This window comes from Lethenteron reissneri, chromosome 33 (assembly GCF_015708825.2).
Source record: "Lethenteron reissneri isolate LAM-NWPU_2019-01 chromosome 33, ASM1570882v1, whole genome shotgun sequence".
In the NCBI taxonomy this organism is placed as follows: domain Eukaryota; kingdom Metazoa; phylum Chordata; class Hyperoartia; order Petromyzontiformes; family Petromyzontidae; genus Lethenteron; species Lethenteron reissneri.
The window spans coordinates 14412187-14436434 of NC_083811.1; the positions used below are offsets into that span (position 1 = coordinate 14412187).

The following is a 24248-nucleotide window of genomic DNA, read 5'->3' on the forward strand; positions in this document are numbered from 1 at the left end:
GCATTTAGAGAGAAAAAAACATTGAGACATTTAAATACAAACTCCTATAGACAGGTTGGTTACGCACGGTGCGAAAGAAGTTCAACGTACGTGGATAATGTTAAGAATTTCATGTCAGGACAGGGTTAGCGACATGGAAGTTCAGAATAGGACACGGCGAGAAAGCATAGTAGACATTATTGGGCAGATGAGGTTACGGTGGATGGCTGACATGTGCAGGATGGGAGAAGGGCAGGTTGCTGAGACGAGCGTGTGAGTGGCACCCAGAAGCCACAAGGTCACTGAACCTCGTCGTTTTCCTCTTCTCTCAGCAGAGCAGTTAGAGCCGTTGTTATTGTGGCTTGCAAGTTTGTGCCCCACGCAGCAGCACGAGTTGACTGCAGGCGCTATGCTGCGAAGTGTCTGTTTATGTATATGTAGATATGTGTGGGGAGCGGTAGTGTAGCGTTTGGTGCACTGCGCTACGAACCTGGCGACCCGAGTTCGGTTTCTGCTCACGGCCAACACCAGTAGAGATTATCTGAACCGGTTCTGGGGCTCCCCTAGGTCGACTCAGCCTCAAATAGGTACCTTGTGCAGTGTGTGAACGTCGCCACTAGGGAGACAATGGTGGCCAGGCGTGGTGCTGGCCACGCATCCCTCGTGTACCGTGCCGGCCTTCACAGGTGCTCGCTAACAGCACTTGCCGCAATAGTCTGTGAAGGCTATATGGGGATATTTGTCTTTGTAGATATGTGTACGTATGTGTACATATGTGCGACGCTTTCAACAAAGAGCAGAGCGCCAGGTGGCTCAATCACAGCAAGTTGGCACAGTTGGGAGCACAGGTAGTGCATCTATCTGCCAGTCATCTCAGTCAGTCAACCCATGGCACCTGGGTCTGTCCCGTGATCTTCGACCAGCAGCGAGTCTTGCACCTGTCGCTGATAGCCTCAAAGTGCATCCAGCCTGGCACAAGTGCTGTGGTGAAATCACCTGTTGTTGTGGCTGTTGTTGTTGTTGGTGGCTGTTGTATGTGTAGGACATATCAGGCATGATTGGTTCGTCTCGTTTGTGAGTGGGGATTATTCCATGATGCTGTGGTTAGAGCCACTTGCACCTCCCCTGGCTTTGCATTGGTGACTTTCATAGATGGGGTGTGTAGTCTGCCCACTCCACGGAGTGGAATCGCACCAAAATGTCCACATTAACCTTATGGCGAGACCCCGGGGTCCCGAATAAACGGAAGTCAAAACCGAATAAAATATTTATTTTGGCGACTCCGCGCACAAATGCCGCGACTCACCTTGCGCGGATCATTCTGTTGTCGTGTCATCCAAGCGCAGCAGCGAGGACGAATGTGCAGAAGAGCTGAACAAGCGAATGCACTCCATGCTCGGGTATGGGCAGGATCATAAGTCTAATCCAAAGCTGCTCAAACTGCCTACATGACACAAGTCCTTTATTTGTCATCACGGGATGCATAATACAATGAAACTGCTCTCTTATCTTCATTACTATTTGTGACCTACAAATGTCTGCAGCCAGGATCAGTCGATGACAATCCTATTACCTACAGATATTTAACAGATGAGATGCGTTGCACCATTAATTCCTCCTGTTTGATAATACTTCTCTTTTCCGTATGCATCTGTGCAAATAGTTTTTTTTGCGGTTAAGCCATTGTCCCCACATACCGTTCGTATCAATGTGGTTAAGAGGAGCGGCGACCCACTACTCTGTCGAGTGACATTGGTATAAACGCTTGTTACAATATGAACAGCGCATTGAAAGCCCATACTGTTTTATGTAATGTTTACAAAGTGTGTTCACTAATCAACACTGAGAAACACGATAATTGACAGAGGGGTGTAAATTATATTTTAGATAGTGATTTGAATAGAGGTACTGCAGGTAAGTAGTTTTCAGTTTTAAAGGCATCGTTTAACAAGACAACACTTTTTGTTTCTTTCGGTAAAGTCACGTAGAAAGAAAATAAATTAAATAATATAATACGACGTTTCGATTGCAACACAAGCAATCATCATCAGGTACAAATGAACGAGAAAAAGCAAACCGAGTAAACTTAGAAATATAATGCAATACAACACAGTGAGTCGGCTAACAAAACAGTCAACACCCTACCTGGTTGATTACGTTCTTCCAAAGATTGCTCAATTTTAGAGAGAGACTAAACACAGACACAGAGACACATAGACAGACACATAAGCAGAGAGAGACAACACAGAGACACACAGAGAGAGACATACATAGGCACACACAGAAGCAACGTCTCTATATCGAGGCCTTAAATAGAGAGAGAGGGGGGCAGAGAGAAAGGGGGGTAGAGAAATTAGCATGTCAATGAGAGATCTGGAGCGTTCGTGACTGGAGGCAATATTAGAGATACAAAACAGAGACACAGAGAGAGAAAATCTACTTTTTGTTTACATTACAATATGTTTATGCGAGAGCCAGGGTATTATGGAACCCCGGGGTCCCGCCCTAAGGTTCATATGAAGACCGCATAATGGCCTTTGTGGAACGTTAGAACTATCTGCAATTCTGCTTTGTTTATAATTTTCTAATGAGTAGGAATCCCTAAAAAGGATTACCATTTTCAGCAAATATACAGACAATGGAAAATTAAAATGTAACTTTTGCACCAATTCTCTCACACAGATAACATAATTTGTGGTTGCTATGGTCACAGGTAATCCTCGTTAAATAAAAAAAATGCTGAAACACAGAAAACTGCTTATTTAGTTGACATGAGGCATCGTGGCTTCATAACACCACAAGTTACGTTCATGCCGTCGCGACTTACGGAGGCTTAAAAAAAATCCCGCTACTTTTACCGACCCCAATCATTCTAAAACATTGGGAAATGCTTGCTTTTGCTGACACAGTGGAATCGTGGATGTGGCCAAAGCATTTCGGCTTCATGACCACAAGCTACACTTCACGGCATCGCGGGGTGAGGAAAGGTTAATGGAATGGCAGGCGGCCAATGGCGAAAGAGGAGTACAGAGTTTTTATCTCATGTACTCAGTGGCGGCCGGTGGGTAAATGGATTGGTGTGGCACGGAACCCATGGGTGGGAGGGGGTGGTGAGGGGGAAGCAGGGGCAGAGGAAGGTGGGCGAGAGAAGGGGTTGCATGCATCCTGCTGATGTACTTAAGTGTGGTAACCAACAAGGACTAGCGCAGCGAGGGTGAGCACCACGTTTTGTGTGCGCCTTCGTTGCTCAGATGAACACCAATGAAACTCCTGCACCCACTATAGCTGCTGTATTGTCACTATTATAACGATCACAGTGAAATTGATTGACAGGGGCTGGCCCCATAACAGCGTGGTTGTGTAATCACCTCGCTCATGTTTCACCGACACTCGCTTGCAAACGAATTTATTTAGATTTTGGTTAATTTGTTGTCCTTCCCCCGCACCTCCGATTCGCGCGGTTGGCTATGAACGGTGCGAAATGAGTTCAACTTCCCTACATACGGCCTACCGGCAGTTGCAAGCAGTTGTGAAACTACGCTTTGTCTTGTATTACATGTAAAATCATATGCTGTTTATGAACTTTCAAATGTGCAAGCTTTGTTGAAATTTTTGCATTTTCCTTCTATAGTGGGGCCAGCCCAGGGTTTGCCACCTAGCCGGGTTTGACCTGCAGAGTTTGTGTTCAGGCGACAGGAATTGATTTGTACCAAGATTTGGCACCGCAATTGTGTTGAACTTTGTCACGATTTACTGCGCAGTGTTGAAAATAGACCCTGAATGCAGACCTCGGGATAGGTCTGGGTTTAGCCTATGGTGGAAAAGGTGGCAACCCTCACCAGAATGGACCAGCTGCTTCTTCAGCCTATACAGCACTGCATGTGAATATCATGAAAGGGACAACCTTTTGTGCAGAGAGAAAAAGGCAATTCAAGTGAAAAGTACGGTCATCTTTGTTCGTTTTTTTGTGTGCACACGTGCGTTGCGGTTCGCATGCTGCGCTACGAATCCGGTGGCCCGAGTCCGATTCCCGCTCACGGCCAACACTTGTGATCGAGGCCGTAATTATAATATATATTTGGGGACACACATTCCCCCCAATATTTAAATATGCTCAAAATGTCCCCCCCCCCCCCCCCAATATATTTCTATAAAAAAAGAATTGCTATCCTATGTAAATAAAAAATAACAATTTACTAAACCATGGCCACAATATCTGGACTTGTCTTCATATAAATCAATGCGTAGATTTCTGTTTATATGATTGTGGTTATGGTTGTATTTTATTAATCCCTAATCTCTGCCATTACATACAATAAAACAAGAAATGGTAAAAAGTTAAAACAGAGCAATGTAATACAATACACTATTAGACATTGTAGAACATAAATAAAAAGTCGATCCAATGTGTTTGTGAATTTTTTTTTATTTTAGGCAGGAAATTTGTTTTCAAATGTAGATATTTTTCTGAGTTGGGACCCCCAGATACCCTGGGAGATTTGGCCTCCCCCCCAATGTTGACTCCATGGCTACGGCCTTGCTTGTGATGATTATCTGAACCGGTCCTGGCTTTCCTCTAGATCGACTCAGCCTCAAATGAGTACCTGGTACGTTGTCTAAACATCGCCACTAGAGAGACAAAGGCGGCCGGGCGTGGTGCTGGCCACCCACCCCCTCGTCTGCCGTTCTGGCCTGCATAGGTGCTACTCGCTCACAGCACTTGCCCCTACAGTGTATTAAGGCTACACGGGGTGGATTATTACGTTGTGTTCCGAACGTCCTTGCGTCGCAATTTTTTGCTCAATTGTCTCTCCCTCCCACCACCCCTTCGTTACCTCGGCGCCCGTGCGCAGGGCGTCGCTATGGAGCTCCTGCGTGGTGCTGCCGCTGCTCGCCCTCACGTGGATGTGCGCTGTGCTCGCCATCACCGACCCGCGCTCCTTCCTCTTCCCCGTCCTCTTCTGCGTCTTCAACTCGCTGCAGGGTTTGGTCATCTTTGTCGTCAACTGCATCCTCAAAAAGGAGGCAAGTGGCGGTCGCTCCCACGGGTCAACCTCCCCGCCCCCCCCCCCCCCCCCCAAAAAAAAAAACAAATGGGGAGGCCAATCGGCTGTGGCCACCCGCCGCGCGGAACGTCGGGACTAACGTCGGGCCAACGTCGTTGCGTGTTTGCTGGGAAATTGTCCCAACGAATTTCTTTCTTCTTCAGTAATAGAAAGAGAAAAAAAAATCAGTCATTTGCATGAGGGTTGTCTATAAATGGAAAATGCAGTATGGTTTCGGAGAGTGTCCAAGAGCGTCGTGTTTAGCTTTGTGCGTTTGTCAGGGTTAGATGTGTTGAGGGTGAGGGAGCGAATAAGCAGATGTTCACTCCGTGGATCAACATCCAAAATACAAGACAGTCAACGAAAATGAATTGCATGGCATATATAAGCAATATATGTATGTATTTATACCAACCGTAATGTGACAGCATTGAGACACCTGTTTGAGGCACAAGGAACAGTTTTGGAAGAAAGCAGCTACCCTCCATCGTAATGAGATGTGTAGGACATTTTATTAGGCTGTGGAGCAGATGCATTAAGGGAGGTCATTGGGTGGATGATGTTGCATTGGTGAGTTGGATTAAATCCCCTGAAGGACTTTAATGATGAGACCGTTTTTTTGTGACTGAGTTTCAAGTGAATAGAAAACCATTTAAGCGATTAACATTACAGTAGATGAAACGTGTCTTTTTGAATAGCTTAAACAGTGAGTCTGCCGTCAGGATCCCGTATGAAATTTAGAGATTAAAAACTTGGGGAATATGTAGATGATATAGCTGCAGTAACATGCACAAAAAGAAATACATGAATACATTATTGAATGACAGTATTCAGCAGTAGGTCTGTGATGAATGCAAACATCAATTTATTTTCCAAATTGCTATTACAGTATTCCCTGGTTATTCACAAGGGATACGTTTCAAATAATTATATTGGCCCATTATTCATATTTTAGATTAATCACATTAAATATTGTTCTTAATATGCGATGACATACATGAACATTATCATACCACAAAAGAATAAAGATTGGTTATATTAAACATAAACTAAATACAATTAAATATTAAAGTATTAAATAGTGGTTTATAAATGAACTTACCTTAAATTATGATTATGCTGTGCAATTAGCATCATCATCACTTTATCTCATCACCTATCCTTCTCTGGATGCAGTAGTCGTGTAGAGTTCCAGATGCAATTCAAGGATAGCCTAAATCGTGGATAGCAAGTTCGTGAAGAACGAGGGAAAACTGTACAAGTAAAAGAGAACGAATAAATACATTTAGTTTTTTATTTATCAAATTACTTATTCAATGTCGTTACTTTAGTTTTAAGTATATTCGGTTGTATAGCATTTGGGTTCACGGAGTATTGCCGAGAAGGGATTTAGAGAGTATTTCCGTGACTGGGTGATGAGGTGTTCCGGTACAATTTTACAAGGGGGGCCATCCAGACCTGGTGGCTTGCCCTAGAGGAGAGGATTTTCGTTGGCGCTTGGATCTACAGCATAGACAGCGGCGACCGCCAGTAATTCCTTACGTCGTTTACTCTCAGGATGTCAATAGATGCTGGGATTTATCGTTGAGATACTCGTCACGTTGTTGTGAGGTGGATGAATTCTGATGGAATTATTGTTACTGGAGGTCCATCTTGGCAGGTTTCGTGAAGATTTCTTAAAATATATATGGCCTCTGAATGCATTAAATGTGCGATCTCAGTTTACGGCTCTCAGTCCAGAGAATTAGATCGTTTCCAGCCTGAGTAGAAGCCTCAAAGTGCCTTGCGGAATTTCCATCCTGCTAAAAAATAGCGGCATTCAAGCTGCACCTACTCTTGAAGGCCACCTGTCTCGCTTGGCTTTCGAGCGACGACACTGAGCTTGGCATCCACGCCTGAGTGTCATGGTCATTCATGTCTGAAATAGTGTCGAGTTTTAAAATGCATTATTAGTATCGCACATTAATCCAAATCGTTAGACAGCTACCGGTGCATTCCTGCTCAGAAGCTGGTTTCGGCAGTATTTATTTTTCTTAATTTTAATCTCCAAACTCTTAAGGGAGCGTGTCTTCTATTGATTATGGAGACACTGAAGCTCACTTTCGAGGCTGTTGGTGGTTATTGGCTCAAATATGGTTTTCCTTCTTTAAAAAAATAGCACGAAGTGCTGAATATTATCAAAGATCTGAGAAAGAGCCACCGCATCTCTGAGGATGCTACAGACTCGCCATCAGGTATTAAAGGGCCAGCAACTCTGCATTGGAAAGGAGCCAGAAAGCGATGGGCACATGTATTGTAATGGTGGAAATCACACTTGCATGCTTTGAGAGATTTCTTCATAAGCTTTTCACATATCGGAAAATTGTCCGATAAGCAGTTTTATGAGTCCTAGACACGTGTAAAAATCCCTGAGGTCAAGTAGGGAGGTGATATTGGGCAGCAAAGGGCAGCCCAATATTCATTTGGCCCGGGATATTTGTTCAGCTACAGAGCCACGACAACATTTAAATTCTCCCATGTAATAAGGTTTCTCTAGAGGATGGCCTAGGAGGCTTTGGGCATTCTCTCTGAAACAGAGAGGTGCCAACAGGATGGGACATGTAAATGTTCACGAGGCTTCATTTTGAAAATGGTGATAGGGTTCAAGTGAGGATCAAGTAAACCCCATCACTCTTGGGGCCTGCTATTAATACGACTGCTGGAATATCAACACTCACAGTGTATCAGTTGGAGTGCCCCCCCCTCCCCCCCCCATTCTAATTTTGAATGAAGAGCTTGGCCAGCCGGCAATCACCGAAGCTTTTGTGTCGCCGAGAAGGGTATTAGGTGTGCTTCTTGCAGGAAGGCTCTTGTCTGCTTTCATTGTGTTAAGATGTACCAGATTGCAACTATTTACCACTGAGAGAAACAACGCTATTGCATTCCAGCTTAGGGAGCAGCAACGGGGAGGAGGGTTCACTTTACTTATAACGGTATTCACCAATCGGGGATGCCAGTTTTATCTTGCTAATTGGTACAAAAGGGCATGTTTTAATGGGTATATAATTGGCAAACACGTCAAGGGTCACAGGTCATTTTTAACGGTAAGTCAAGAACACGAGGGTTATTTCCACGCAAATTCACCATTAACGTGTAGATGTCAAATGGTACATCTCTGGAGAAAATAAATATGTGCTCTCTCCCCAACACTGCATTGAGCACGTACCCAACACACATTTAATACGCTGGTTAAAGGGTAGCGAACCGGGTGGCATTGACTGAGAGTTGTTGTCAATATCAAGCCGTAGGTGCCGAGTACATGACCCACACACGGCCACACGCATCTTCAGCGGTGGAGTAATAGTAGGGGTCAAGTGTTGGGCATGAGAGTGGCTGTGAAAGCTCGGGTCAGGGGAGGGCAGCATGAGTAGAGCGGAGAGAATATTACGACTCCCGCTGTGCACCAGATGGAACACAAAACACCAAAAGGAAATGTATCATTATAGCTCCGAGGAAAATCAACAAATGCCAGGCAGAAGCCACAGCACTCTTGAACGTAACTCCCTCTCTTGGGCTATGGTCCACTGAGATATTTAGCCGTTCGGATAAGTCTCGTCAAAGATACAGCACCGCTGACTACAGAACTGTATGTTGAGATTTGATTCCTCACTGGTAGGACATTGCGCAATGATTTGTTTGTTTTAATGTACGATTTTTCTTTCCACCTGAGCATTATCTCGCATTGTAACTGTATTCTTCTGATAAATTACAACTATTTCTTCCTAAAGAAGAGAGAGATATGTAATGTTATTTTGAATAGTTTTAATCTACCCAAAATATGATTACTCAGGATGTCGTGGTATTTCTAATGACGTTGGGGTGAGCAGATGCATCACACGACTCTATTCATCTTTAAAGCAGACTGGTATCAGCATGAATAATGATGAAACGCCGTGTTACATGGCATTTTCCTGTGAACTTTCCACAATCAGCAGCTCCACACCAGACATATAAGAGGCTGTATTTATGGAATGGTTCAAAAGCATCTTTTTTAAATTCACACTCAGCTCACTGCTGTCCAGTGATGAAGAATATATTTAGAACGCAATTGACTGTCTGGGTAGTTAACACTTATTCACGTGGCGACTCTCATGAATGACATGAACATCATCTTAGTGCATCATTAATCACGCTTTGATAGGCTGTGTATCTTCTAAAACAGTGGTTCTCAACCGGGGGTACGCGGACCCCTGGTGGTACGTGGCAAAATCCCAGCGGGTACGAGAGGTGATTTATAAATGTGTGAATTTATATCATATATTAGAGTCATTGGTGATTAATCATGTATGAATCTTCCAAAATAAAATCACTACATTACAATCTGGATTTGAAGTTTTCGTGACTGCAGGGATCCATACTCTTTGCTACAGTACAATTAAAATCCATACTTAACTTAAATCGATTTAAAACACCTTTCTAAACTCATTGATCTTTAACAATGTGGTTTCCAAGAGTAACCAGTGAGCGGGAACAAATTACGTCATGCATGCAGAGCTTCCATTGACATTGTATTTGCTTGCAATTACAAGCTCGTTAGGATACCTCACAAAGTGGACAATTGATTAAAATATTGATGTTCATTAGTCATACATTTACTTCTCAGAACCATGTTGGGTTAGGCAAGGGGGTTACTCGGTTGAAACAAAATTCAGCAAGAGGTACAGTTGCCAAACAAGGTTGAGAACCACTGCTCAAAACAATCCAGCTCTTATTTGATACAGAAGTTCTCAACTAATATTATTCTTCATCTTGTTTATTGTAAGTGGCCTGCTTTTAACTGCTCATTTGGAATTCACTCCTCTCACTTTATACTGCTACTTATATACTTTACTAATAGCATGAATCTACTGCTGGATGAAGACCTCCCCAAGCCATCGCCACAGCAGTTTGTACAAATTGTGCCATGTAGCGCTACGAGGTGGTCCAAAATTGAAGGTGGAATATGTGAACAAACTTCATATTAATATTGTACTGAAGGCCAACTAATCAATTATTCTTATTCTGTGTGAAAGGATATTGACCCCTACGCAACATTTGGCCTAGATAAAACTAGCTTTGCCTTTGGATGGTAGCCTTCAAGCCTGCAAAGAGTGTAACACAATCCATCGGCTAGATCGTCACTGAAAATGGCTTGTATCGAATGGAGAATTCCATGACTACATATAGAGGACGATGGCGTGACTGCTGAGCAAATCTACAAAACAGATGGTCGTGAAAGGACATGCTCTCCAAATCTCCGTCTGCCCAGTCCAAGGTCACGGTTTTTAGTTACGGAGATGACAGGCGCAGATGAGTGCCACAGGGACTTACTTAGGCAGGTTAAACTATCTGTGGGACAGCAGGGGCACTGCTGAGTGCAGCTGCAAAAAGCCTCATTGTACCACGCAACAGCAGTCTGATATTCACCTCTCTCTGGAGCTCGTGTGTGGTGTTTTTTATATATATATAGCAAATCCTTGTTAATTCGACACATATGGGGCTCTGGCCTTGCCGAATTATCCAATATTCCGAATGATGTACAATAGTACTCCCCAGTGCCTCCTGCCACAATAGAAAAAAATTGTTTTCCAAACTCTTCACACACCATACGCATTGACACACACCATGCATCAGTTCTATCCAAAACTTTGGATTTGTCTCGCAGACTAAGGGATTTATACTTCAGTCTCTTTCTATTACTTCTTGATGTGGGTTTAGATGACATTTCTGAGAGGGTTGGCTTGTGCACAGAGTGCATAAAAAGGTAAAGTCCAAAGCAACAGCTCTGCACTAAAGCTTACCATGTACACCACCACCAGCCCGAGTCGTTGTTTTGGTCGTGGTGCGTGGCGTCGCTCCACGTGTATGCCGAAATTGAACCATTCGGTACGGCAATTCGGCTCATGGCGAATTACTAATACTGTATGTATGCCGAAAGCACAGCCGTGCCAAATGATCCCCAATTACGAATGATCAAATACGGAAATAACGAGGTTTTACTGTATGACAGTTTTATTGGATCAATGCACCGTGTGTAATCAAGTGTCACTACAAACGTATCCAATGTCTCTGAGGTGCGGGACATCGTGACAACACGAACCAGGGGGAGGGGGGGGGGAAATAACTCCACGTGTCTGCAAAATAGCATGGGAGTAGAGGGAAAGGAAAGGTCCTAGACCAGTTTAAGAACTCTGTTTATGTCAGGGAGCTGGTGATGGATTAAGGGGAAGAGGGGAACGTGAGATGTATATGTGCGTTTTTTCTGTGGATTATAATCATCATAATTTACAGCCCTTTTCCAATTCACTGCCTGATAAAAGCCCTCATCATGCTTTGTCGGCCATGGAGATTGTTCGACCATATTTCACCACGCTGGTCAGTGCGGGGTCCGTGAAAGGTGGTGGGGAGGACCGGTTCATATATCACTCACCACTAATGTTAGCCGGGACCAGGAATACAACCCAGGCTGCCAGCTTCAAAGCGCAGTGCACGGAACACTACGCCACCACCCCTTCTCGGTGTGGGTGCTCTATTTTTTTGTATTCCTACATGATAACAACTGCCGGAAAAAAAACAAATATCCATTGCCACTTGGTTAGACTTTCCTCAATAAGCAAATCTAACAATATTTGAGGTAAAAGTGAGCCCCACACCTGCAAGTTGTGATACGTGGCTTCGGTTACACCAAAATAAATCTACGCAGAGATAGAGCTCTGCATGTACATTACCCAAAGCGACTTACAGCATGCTAATGCTCTCGAGAGATGTGTTGTATACCAAGTGAAATCATGTAACCGAATTTTCTTCCAATTTTACCAATCTCATTCTTTCATCACTGGTCCTTCTAACGTATCCATTAAAATGTTCCCATTATGTTAATGGAGTGCATTTTTCACTCAATTTTGCCGCAAAAGGGGGACACGTGAGAGGAAAGCATCACTAATAGGGGTTTTCCCCTTTTTTCTGGCAACAAAACTGACACCTTTTGCAAGGAATCATGGTTACACTAACCACAACACTCGCAGTCAAATGCAAACAAAAAACAGCACTCTGATAATGTATGCATTGTCCTTGAAACTGATTGGTCCACACCAGAGACGGCTTTTCTTAGAGCCTAGTCTCATATGGTGCTCGACCAGATGACGCCAAAAGGCGCACAGTTCAAAAGGTATCACCTTTTGCAAGGTGTCAGACACCTTGAAAAAGGTGTCAGTTTTGTTGCCAGAAAAAGGGGAAAATCCTATTAGTATATTTTGGTACTGGCAAAGGAGGCCTCATGATGAGGAAAGCATCAGCTAGAGTTCACAGCCAAGCAGAACTCAACGATAAGAAAACAGTTTAACACATAATAGGCTTTCACAACCAATATTGTCCATAAGAGGTTTTTGGGTTAGATCGTGTAAATATACATGTTTTGTTAAACCCACCACCACATTTATACGTATGTGATCTAACCCAAAAGCTTCTGTTATGGATCACAAAACATCTTCTTCCATAAAGGAGTATAGAAAGTGAGCATGAGGGGTCAAATGTACAAGATAAGGGAGCTAATTATAAGCAAAAGCAAGACATTAAAAATCAAAACATTAACAGTCCAGTTCAGGGATTGGGAGAACCTAAAGTGCGTCTAAAAAAACTAAGTTTAAAATTTCTAGATAATTAAAGTGATGACCAGGCTATCCATGTTATGTATAGTGCAATAGAAGAATCATAATGGACTCTGCACAAAACACTTTGGGGCAGGGGCGGTTTCTTCATTAGGGCGATTGGGCGACGCACCACCAATGTCATTCAACCACAGAGTCACGCTAGCCGTCACTGTGTTTTTTCGAATGGCGGGCGCTCCAATGCATTCTCTATGGCTTCCGGGAGGGCTTGCACTAACGTGCTTACGTCATCATACGTGCTAACGTCATCATACGTAAGCACATTTCATCCAACAATATAATTTATCGCCACCTAGTGGAATCTTTAATAAAATAAACTTGAGTGGTTTGTTTTAATAGTGAGTATATAAACAAACAAGATGTATTGTAAGAGTCACTTTATTTTTCATTAATATTAAAGAAGTGAAGTTGCCTTTACATGCTTAAGCTGTTAATTTATCCATTGCATGGGTGGACCTTATCCTTATCAATCATCCAGACATTTGCCCCCCCTGAGAGATTTTGCAGGAGCCGCCACTGCTTTGGGGTAAGGTAAAATGGAAACGATCAAATAACTCAAAAGCATAAGGAACAAGTGAAATGTATGAAAACCCATGTAAATGCCACACGCAAGTTAGAATACAACAATACTCTGTAAATCCGCTTCGATACGAATTGGAACAGAAATTGGTGAACACAATCACCAGTGTGATTGAAGAAGCCGGCATCAACGAAGGGGGTGCTCAATAGCACATAGACGAGGCTTAAATCTTTCATGACTGCACGAATTCATATTCTTGGGTCTTTCGGTAAAGTCACATAGATAGGTTCAAAGAAAAATAACAAAAAACTACGACGTTTCGATCCCAACACAAGCGGTCGTCTTCAGGAAGAGGGGGTTAGCTTCCAAGGCAAACTGTTTATAAGGGTTTGAAATGGGCGTAGCCCAAATGTCAGCAGCCAATGATAATGTAGGTGGTGGGCGGACCAACCCGACAGTGGTTGGTATTCCACCAATCAAAGGGCTGCCAGGTGAAAATTTGCATGTTAATGAGAGATTAGCATGTTAATAGAAGATCGTAGAGCCACGCGCCGACCCGTGTGTTGTGGCTTTGCGATCTACTAATTTAACTAGTACAGGATCATACTTGGATATCTACAGCTGAAAAACACCAATCATTTGTCTGATGATGAAGATGATGTTCTAGATTGCCTACCTAAATAGGTAAATGTTTGCAGTATTAATAATGGAACAACCTCAAACGACATGGTGTAAATTGAGATCATAAAGACAATTGGAACCAGATTTTGAAAACCAAATAAATTTTTGACAAATTTTGCTTCATATTTATGCATAAATAAAATACTTTATCCTTGAATGTTTTGTCAGTTCTTAAATTCACACGTGGAGGCAAAATTGATTCGTGAGTTAAAACCCATTAGCCTTCTTTCACACGTACATTGAAACTCTTTGAACCATGGCCCTTCTATCCACAATACCAAATATCAGCAGAGTCGAGTTGACCCGTGATCCTTCCCGTTTTTCCTCCCGAGAATTTGCAAATTAAAGGCAGAGTGTGGAAGGGGGCCTTGGACGGATTCAAAACCCACACTATTGTCTATAGCATTAAGATATCAGTATGGACACAGACCATGAGGTGCTGCATTCATCCTATTATCAATAATCATTCATGGAGACTCATGATGATGATGTACTAGTGTAGAGTCTTTTAAAATTACTCACACCGACACATTGTAACAAGTCACCTACTTACACTTTATTCTCCTATTTTTGCACCAGTTGTAGGCACTTCTATAACTATCTATACGGTCACGTATGTTTCACTTCTCCCCACTCTTATCTACCTTCCACCTCACTTATCCTGCACTCGGCAGCTCTGCTCTCAGCGACTCCGCACACAGCGTCTTCGCACACAGCGTCTCCGCACACAGTGTCTTCACACTCAGCATCTCCGCACACAGCGTCTCCGCACACAGCGTCTCCGCACACAGCGTCTCCGCACACAGAGACTCCGCACACAGCGACTCTACACACAGCGTCTTCACACTCAGCGTCTTCACACTCAGCGTCTTCACACTCAGCGTCTTCACACTCAGCGTCTTCACACTCAGCGTCTTCACACTCAGCGTCTTCACACTCAGCGTCTTCACACTCAGCGTCTTCACACTCAGCGTCTTCACACTCAGCGTCTCCGCACACGGCATCTCCGCACACAGAGACTCCGCACACGGCATCTCCGCACACACAAACTCTACATCTCCACCGCTGCCCTCACCTACGCTCCCTCAGACCCGCTCACCCGTCTGTCCCGGGTGGGGGGATCAGCCAACACCCGCCCGGCGACGGCACGAGGGTTGAGGTTCCGTTGACGGCTGGAGCGGCAGCGGCGAGATGTCTTAACTCTTTGCAACAACTCCCTCTGCTCTCACACACACACCCTTATATTCCTCTGCTAATTATCCGATACCTCTCGTGCGTCTTTTTAAGCTCTCGCCAGGCAGGTGCCTGTCGAATCATCAATCAACCCTTATCTCCCGTCTCCCTGGCAACACCTCCAGTCTCAACGTGCACAACCGGTCGACCCCGTTTGCGCCTGCTTCGCCCCTTAACAACTGGCGATCTGTCCGTGCAAAACTCACGTTGTACACGCGCACCTGTTTGCCCTCAGTTGCCCTCGGTTAACTGTGCGCACCGTGTATTTCACTCTTCTAAACTAGCATAGAAGACGATGAATGTGGTGAGTGATTACGAAGCTAATGATTGAAGATAATGAAATGTTTGATAACAATGAATTTCATTTTTACCGCTGTAGCCGTGATGGATGATACACTCTGCACAGTCGCCCACGACAAAGTAAGCATCGCACTGCTGCACACTGGAATCCCCTCCCATCGTCTCGTTTCCAAAGTTCTCATAATAATAACTTGGCTCGATTTAAGGCACTGATTAACGCGTACCTATTACACCTTCAGAAGGGATGTTTGTTGCTGGCCTTTTGGGGTTTTGGGCCTCTGTTCAGCAACCCTTATTAGAAAAAAAATCCTGTTATAGTTACGAATAATACCGTAATATAGGTTTTTTTTGGGGGTTATATCTCGTAAGTATAAATGTGTCGTTAAACCCACCACCACTCGACACAGCCAATTAGTAAGGTTTGTCACGTAAACAAAACAGCCTCATCAGGCGACAGCCAGAATAATACCATACTGTGCGCATGGCAGATTGGTCATGGTATTCTTCATTATCATGAATAATATTCGCACGTTGATTTTGTTCTCACAGATATTGGGATTGAAACTCAGTAGGGGGCATCACTTTCTCACCCACCCTCCCATATAGAGCAATTTCTTTTTCAGAGCTGGAATTTTGGCCAAATTAAGTACAGAACCAATTTAATGTGATGGTTTGTGTGTGTGTTTGTGTGTAGTCATTAGTGACTGGGCTGAGGACATCAACTCACCACACTTGAGAATCAAGGTTAAGCACAGAGCCCAGGCTCTCTCTCAGTAGTGCAAGCTCAGGGCTCTGACCTCTGAGCCACATGGCCACTTCATAAGCTTAACTACCTCGCATTAGTATACAGGAGGTTGTCAGTTCGATCCCAACCCTGACTCCTGAATATTTTTGGAGTTTGCATGTTCTCCCTGTGTTCGTGTGTATTTTCCTCCGGGTCCGCCGTTTTTTAGGATCAACATGCATTTAGAACATTTGGCTGCTATGCATTTCCACAAGATAAGCCATTTCGTTGGGCTATAATTTGTGGCCAGTTCCTATAGCTCAGTGGGCCTTACCTGGTAAAATATAAATAGTATAGTGTTAAGCACTTGACTTTACCGCTGCATCACAGAGTATCTTCACCACCTAATCTTAGATTTAAAAAAAAAACGCTGACGTACATTTAGGAAATATGTTTCTACAAATATTGTTCCAGAGTTGTAATCTGCCACCAAACAACCAGGCATTTTCCCAGTGAGCCACCACACACTCGGCACAGCTTAAATCATGTGCTGGCTGATTGAAAATTATATTTCAGGTTGACCAAATGCCCAACCTCATGACCAGCAGATGTGTGGCTTCCTGGTGGCCCAGTCTGATGCTAACAGCTATCCTGAACTGGTCCTTATCCCATGTTCTAATAGTGTCCGTTATTTCCGAATCTATTAAATGTGATGAACAACTTAATATTCTCTTTATGAAAGCATCTTCGATCTCTTATTATGAACAGGACTATCTTAATCTTTATTCCTGACCACTCTTCCTTCAACTTAATTTGAATAATCCATTTCTGTCAGTCACTTGTCACTGCAGCTGCTGCTCTCTGCACTGCAGCAGCTGTTTGTAAGTCTTGCCATGTGGCTCAATTGCAACTATATTTTTTAACATGCGAATTTACTCTACATCCCAAGTTTATTTAATGGAATATTTTTGTAACTCTTTAAATTAAATGAGTGTTGTAAAATACGGGTTATAAGAGCATGATGCCATTTGGGCTATGCACGGTGCGAAAGACGTTCAACATGCACACTATGGGAACCTCATTTGCCAGTAAAAATATGATAATTGGTTTTTTACCCTTCTATCTGGCAACAAAACTGACACTTTTTTACAAGGAGTCATGTTTACATAGACCGCAATACCTGCAGTAATAATACAAACAAAAGAACATAACTCTGATCTTTTTTTTTCTTCTTGGTTCTTTCGGTAAAGTCACGTAGACGTGACTTTACCGAAAGAACCAAGAAGATGAATCCCTGCAGTCACGAAAGCTTTGAATCAAAATTTAACATAACTCTGATAATGTACACTGTCCTTGAAGTTGATTGGTCCACACCCGAGACAGCTTTCCTTAGAGCCTAGTCTCACATGGGTTGAACCAGATGACGCCAAAAGGCGCACAACTCAAAGACAATGCACCATCAGAGTATGAGAGCTCGGGGCAAGCATCTACACTATGGGAACCTCATTTGCCAGTAAAAATATGATAATTGGTTTCTAAGGAAAGCTGTCTCGGGTGTGGACCAATCAACTTCAAGGACAGTGCACATTATCAGAGTTATGTTCTTTTGTTTGTATTATGACTGCAGGTATTGCGATCTATGAAAACATGACTCCTTGTAAAAAGGTGTCAGTTTTGTTGCCAGATAGAAGGGTAAAACACCAATTATCAAGTTCAACATGCATAGAATTACAAATTTAAAAGTGAATATAGTTCACATCTATATACATAATTTGACATTTCCCAGAATACAGCCAAATCTGCATAAGTAAACCAAAGTGGCAGCGATATTGCCCGAAAACACGTAGTCCCGTTACAACAATTAGTTAAACACGCATACTTTGCTTTTGGGGTTACTGTCACTGTTTCAGGGTTGTTACGCTGGACTTGCAATCCAGAGGTCTCCAGTTTGATCTCCACGCGTGGCGATTGAAACAATGGTGCATGTTTATTAAATCCACACCCCCGCCCCTGTCCACCCAACATCAGTGTACATGGGGTGCACCAATCAGTCAATCAGCAGGCGGTGAGATAAAGGGTCGCTACTCCCACCTCTTTAAAGACATCTGGCCAGCATGGAAGTACCGTTTTTGGGTTTAGATCGCGTTATTTATAAATGTGTCGTAACCCTCCACCACCCGACACGGCCAATCAGTAAAAAAGTGTCCCGTTGACAAAGGACAAATAGTTCACTCCTTTGTCAACGTGACACTTTTTTACTGATTGGCCGTGTCGGGTGGTGGAGGGTTACGACACATTTATAAATAACGCGATCTAAACCCAAAAACGTTGATTATGAATAATATTGGTCGCGAAAGCTTACTACGTGTTAAACTGATGGAAGTACCGCTCAAAAGCTCTCCAGAGGAGCTCTCGAGAGCGTCCTCTCGTGGAAGCCATTCTGCCAGCAGTGACGTGAGCAGGCAATTTCAGGGCTGAACCTCTATAGCGTTTGCCCACCTAATTTGCTTGTTTACTGTTACCCGTGTGAATTTTCTTTACTCAAAACACACTCGTGTATGTTGTTGTCCTTCAGGTTCAAAATGCATTTAAGTTTCGTATCACGGGTCGCCTTGATCCAAGTGAAGCTTGCGGCTACTTCCCCAATGGGCAAGCTCAAATTATGGTAAGGGACAAGGTATTAACATATATTGTAAGGTAATAAATTAGAATTCGATATGCAGCTCCAATGACAGGTCTCAAAGCAATATAGGTGTTAGGGAGTCTAGGATTAACCAAATGATAATGGTTGTCACAAATCATATGCATGAATCACGTAATACGGTGCGGTGAAAAACAAAACCACGTGAGCATTCTACATTGTAGTTCTATGTACAAGTTAATATATTAACGGCAGAACTTAGCACTGGCGGTGGGTCATATGTAGCATGGAATGCGTCACATTGGGAAAACAAGGGAATCTATGGCCATGAAGTGTTGTAACATCACAGGCACATTAAGGGTTCAGATCCTCTCCTCTGCTACGGTGTCCAAGAGCAATGACACGACAAAGTCTGTATTGGCCCATCGAGATATAATTGCCTACCAGTGGTGAAAGTCTCCCTTATATGGGCAATGCTTAGTCACAATCACAATTGTGACGTCTGCCGCACATCGTGAATGTTACAGTTTAGCCAAAGTTTTTTTGTGAAATTATAAACTGAAAATTTGTAGTATTCGCAAGCAGCTGCCCGCATTAAGCCAGGTTCTCAGATGTAGTCAAGCTGATTACCTCTCCGACCCAGTCATAAACTACTGCACAAGATAAATGTTAAATTGGGCTTTACACTCATTTTGGCTAAACTCCAGCTCTGAGAAGTAAACTATTGGTTTGACGTGGAAATGTGATGAACGCTTCTCTCTGTAGCAGGGTGGGTGAAAAGTTGCTACCATCTCCAGTGTGAATAAAAGCTTATTTGAGTTCTCAGAAGAAGCTCTGCGATTTCCCTTTCTGGAGACCACTCTCTGAAAGAAACGAAAACATTTTCTGAATGAGTTTTCACCTAGTCACTTGTACAGCAGCGCTGATTATAATCACAGTGTTATTATCGTAGAATATTAATCTCACTTAAGATTATAGCCAACTGGGATTTTCGACATATATGGCGTCGTAGTACAGAAAACATTACATCTGAGGTGCATGCTGTAGCTACATGGGTTTGCATCACATTGTTTTTTACATGGCCTCACTGGAGCACCCAATGTGGCTCGCTTCGCAACTCTGCGAGGATTTCCCTCGCAGCTCTTTCTCCCTCTCTCTCCGTCCCTCACTCTCAGCTGCCCGGTGATGGAGTGCCCGCGGGAATCGCCCTTGGTCCAATGTCTCTTTGAATATCGCAGCTTTCCCCACTCCTAACCTGTCTCCTGGGGAAGCTGCCTGTGTCTCAGAGAGTATCACTACACCTGTGGCTTTCCAGCTTTTTAAAGTAAAAAATTATTTATTATGTTAGAGCCATATTTTAGATTATAGAGGGAAGGGATCTTACACCCCACAGCATTACGAGATGTGAAGGAAAATGGGTTAAAGGTAAATGCCACCAAAGGTAGTGAAATCGTTTGAAGGTAACATAATGTTTGTGACGGCTGAGGTTGGAAGAGCCTTATAGAACATAATCAGATTTTCGAACAGGAATGCGCGCCTTGTCGAGACCTACGGAAACAAGCTGGTGGAGTGGGTTAGACTTCAATCAGGGAAAAGATGGCATGTTGTTGAACGATGTCTAAATTAACAGCGACCGAATGTTTAGATTTCTAACACGTCGTTCATAATGAAGGTGGCGAAGGTTTTTATTTCATACATGTGATATTATATATATGTTGCTTATGAAGTTGTGCTATTTAAAATGGTAGACCTTTTAAAAAATGTAATTGCATTCATCGTAATCGGTATTCACCTTAATTCTTTGTAGTTAGGCTTTAATGTAATTTACATACTCTGGGTCTTTCGGTAAATTACATGTCATCACTTGAATGCTTATATTAGGAATGACTATAAATATTCGTTTGAGTTTTTTTAATAATATTGTTAAAGGAGGTAACATTAACTTTTAATATTTTAACCTATTCTTACATGAGGTTCTATTGCCAGAAAGGGTACAACTTAATCTCATATTTTGATACGGGCAAGGAAGGTTCCATGATTTTAACTTCATGTTTGTGTTACAGACGGAGTTTGAAAAAGACATCGACCTCACGTGTCAATCAGGTAACAAAGACAAAGACCCCTCTGCATAAGTTAACAGACTGTTGGGGCAAGTGCTGTGAGCGAGCACATATGAAGGCTGGCACGGTACACGAGGGGGTGGGTGGCCAGCACCACGCCTAGCCGCCTTTGTTTCCACAGTGGTGATGTTTACACTCCGCACGAGGTACTCATTTGAGGCTGACTCGACCTTTGGTAACACGACCACAATCACAAACGAAAATGGAATGATCGGTCCATGTCTGCAGCTCAGAGTAAAGTAGCACTGAGCCATATTCAGTCAAAACTAATGGTGATTTTTTTTATTCATTCTTCTCTAAATGTTTTTTTTTTAAGCAATTGGTTACAGGAAATTAATTAAATGTCATGTTTAATTATGTTAGTGCACCGTCTTTTTTTATTTCTTCTGCAATGTGGTTGTTTTTGCACTGTTTTCCATTCGGTTATTTTTCTCTTTAATTTCGACTCGGAGAGGTGCCCGTCATTGAGCGAAGGCACCCCCCCAATCACCCCACACCTGGGTGCCCCCCCCCTCTCGTATGACGACCTCCAGCCCCCCCTCCCCCAGCCACAGCCTCCACTCAGATAGCCCTCACCGCACTGCGTGCCCCCTTCCCTAGCCACCCCCACCCGTAGCCACCCCCACCCATAGCCATCAAGATGTGAAATTATCACCACGGTAAACTGATAACGCGTAGTTTAAAATTCGTGGGGGCTTTGAGGTAAATAAGAGCAAAGCAAAAGTTACGTTCAGTGTTTTGCTGGAAGGTCACAACCTGGCGAACACGCCTGTGGATGTCGATATCTATCTTATGGACTTATTGAAGGTGGACTTGAAACAAAATTGTAGAAAATAGGCAAGCAAGAGTGTGGTGGAGTGTTTTGGAAAGTTGAATTTGAAAAGAAAAAGCTATCCACTGGTTTATTTCGAGAGGGAATGTTTCCTTAAGTGCATATTGCTGATTGCTTTGTAGTGGATCAGCTGACATAAACGGAGCAAAACCTCATAAACAGACAAATGAATTGCATGACGAGATGAAAGATTATATTCCCACTGAGAAGCAGGAGAAAGAGAACCCTGTGGAGTAGAAGCCAAATGCACGTTTCAGACATCGTATGAATCGTTCAGAAAAGTAAGTTGGCTCAGATGAAACACATCGGTGGAAGGGGGCAGGCGGGGGGGATGATTGAGAGGTACAGATCATGAGCAAAAGTGACCGTGTGGAGTTGGACTTCCTTCCACAGTGGATTGACCCTTGGCTGTTGGTGATGATGATGATCACGATGATGATATTAATACCGAGAACGTAATTCCTTAAAAATAACTGTACTATGTTTTATTTCCTACATTTGACATATATCCTCATATGTCTACATATTATTGCAATATTCACCCTATATCTGTTTAATATATATCTAAGTGAATAATAATACACATAAATTCTAACACACATTTCGCAAATCAAAATTGTAATTGTGCTATGATCAGTATAGAAATAATACTGGTCTACAATTTGTTAGACGTCGTCCGCTTCAGAGATTAATGTGCTGTTTATTACTGATTTTGATGTGCTGAATTCAAATATGACAATTAAAACAACTGATTGACTACTGTTCCGAAGATATTTAAGTTTTTACATTTTACGTCTATGTATATCGTGTAGATAGTAGAGTTTTACACATAAATTGTAAACCTACAGTCGGTCTTCTTCGTGGTTCTTTCGGTAAAGTCACGTAGAAGGGAAATAATAAAATAATCAAAATAAAACATAATAAAATAATTCTCACGACGTTTCGGCTACAACGCAAGAAGCCGTCTTCAGGTGAAGAATGAAACACTGCCAAGCTTGGAGCCTATATATAAGCTGGGTTGGAGGTGGAAGAAGAGCGCATTGACAAAATAATTTGCATATCAAGAGGAATTTAGCATATTTATGGGAAATGCGTAGGAGGTGGGTGGGGGGGGTTCAAAGTCATATTATGCCCATGCATTATGCAGGATTAGCAGCATCAAAGGGAGGGGGTAGGGGTAGCATTAACAAAGGGAGGGAATGTTAATAGTATGTAGAAGCAATGAAACATGTCAATGGGAGAGCGGTGGACGGAGACCCACAGCGGAGCAAATAATGCATTCCCTGTGGAGAACACAAAATACACAGTCAATGCAAGTGAGTGGACGGTGGTCTGAAAGTCACCGTAAACGTGAACAACAATCAGTTAAGATCCGAAATGGTTTATTACGTCCTTCCAATGATTGCTGAGCCAGAATCCATATTCTCGATTGAAATTGTCTCTGTGTTTGTATATGTGGATCGCCTCATGAACGAATCTCTCATGGTAGCTAGATGGCTTGCAGAGAACCTCTGTCTTGGAGAAGTCAATGTCATGTGAGCCCACTGAATTGTAACAGTGATCTGCCACGGTTGAGGTGTTTGTCCTACCGTGTTTCAGGTCTGCTTTATGTTCACGGATGTGGTCCGAGACATGTCGTTTGGTTTCTCCAATGTAACTGCTACCACAGAGGCAACTTAGTTTGTAGACGCCAGGGTACTGTATGTCTGGAACCACATCTTTTACAGACGGGACCAGATCACGGATTTTATGTACTGTGTTGAATCGGACCTGGATCTTGTGTTTAATCAGGATTTTGGAGATCTTTTTTGTGACCCCAGCAATGTAGGGTAAGGTGATGGTTTTGAAAGGCTCCTCAACAGGATCCTTCTTGATGGTTGGAGTGATGGCTTTACGGATTGTGTAGTCGGAGTAACCATTAGCCTTAATAGCTTGGCGTACGTGTTTGAGTTCACTGGCAATGTGTTCCTGGTCGGAGATGCATTGGGCTCTATGGTATAGAGTCTTGATGAGGGAGTTCTTCTGGGATGGATGGTGGTGGGAATCCGGTTTTAGGTAAGCTTCCGTATGGGTGGCTTTCCTGTAGACAAAATGGCTCATTGAACCATCAGGTCTCCTTTTAATTAGGACATCCAAAAAGGGTAGCTTGCCATCTTTTTCGACTTCCATGGTGAATCTGATGGCTGGGTGTATGGAATTGATGTGGTCGAGGAATTGGTCTAGAGCAGGCCGGCCATGTGGCCAGATGACAAAAGTGTCATCTACGTACCTCTTCCATAAGGTCGCGCGTAGAGTGGCAGTCTGGATGGCGTCAGTCTCAAATTTCTCCATGAAAACGTTGCCTACAACCGGAGATAGGGGGGAGCCCATTGGGGTGCCCTCAGTTTGTTTGTAGAAAGTTCCATTCCAGGTGAAGTATGTATTGGTTAAGCAGTGTCTCACCAGGGGGGGGTACCCCAGTATTCAGTCCTTGATGAACCAAGTCTTC

At 43.2% G+C, this 24248-nt stretch overlaps 1 protein-coding gene across 6 annotated transcripts in view; it reads left to right on the forward strand.

Annotated features, from left to right (window-relative positions):
• LOC133350367 (adhesion G protein-coupled receptor B1-like) overlaps nucleotides 1–24248 on the forward strand; it is a 196710-nt gene that overhangs the window by 161067 nt on the left and 11395 nt on the right. For 5 of the 6 annotated variants that reach the window (XM_061564674.1, XM_061564677.1, XM_061564675.1 and 2 more), the window contains exons 25-27: nucleotides 4833–5004; nucleotides 18743–18832; nucleotides 20872–20911. In XM_061564674.1, coding sequence (XP_061420658.1) covers nucleotides 4833–5004; nucleotides 18743–18832; nucleotides 20872–20911 — 302 coding nt within the window. The remainder of the gene's footprint in view (nucleotides 1–4832; nucleotides 5005–18742; nucleotides 18833–20871; nucleotides 20912–24248) is intronic. The other variant, XM_061564679.1, reaches the window with a different exon arrangement.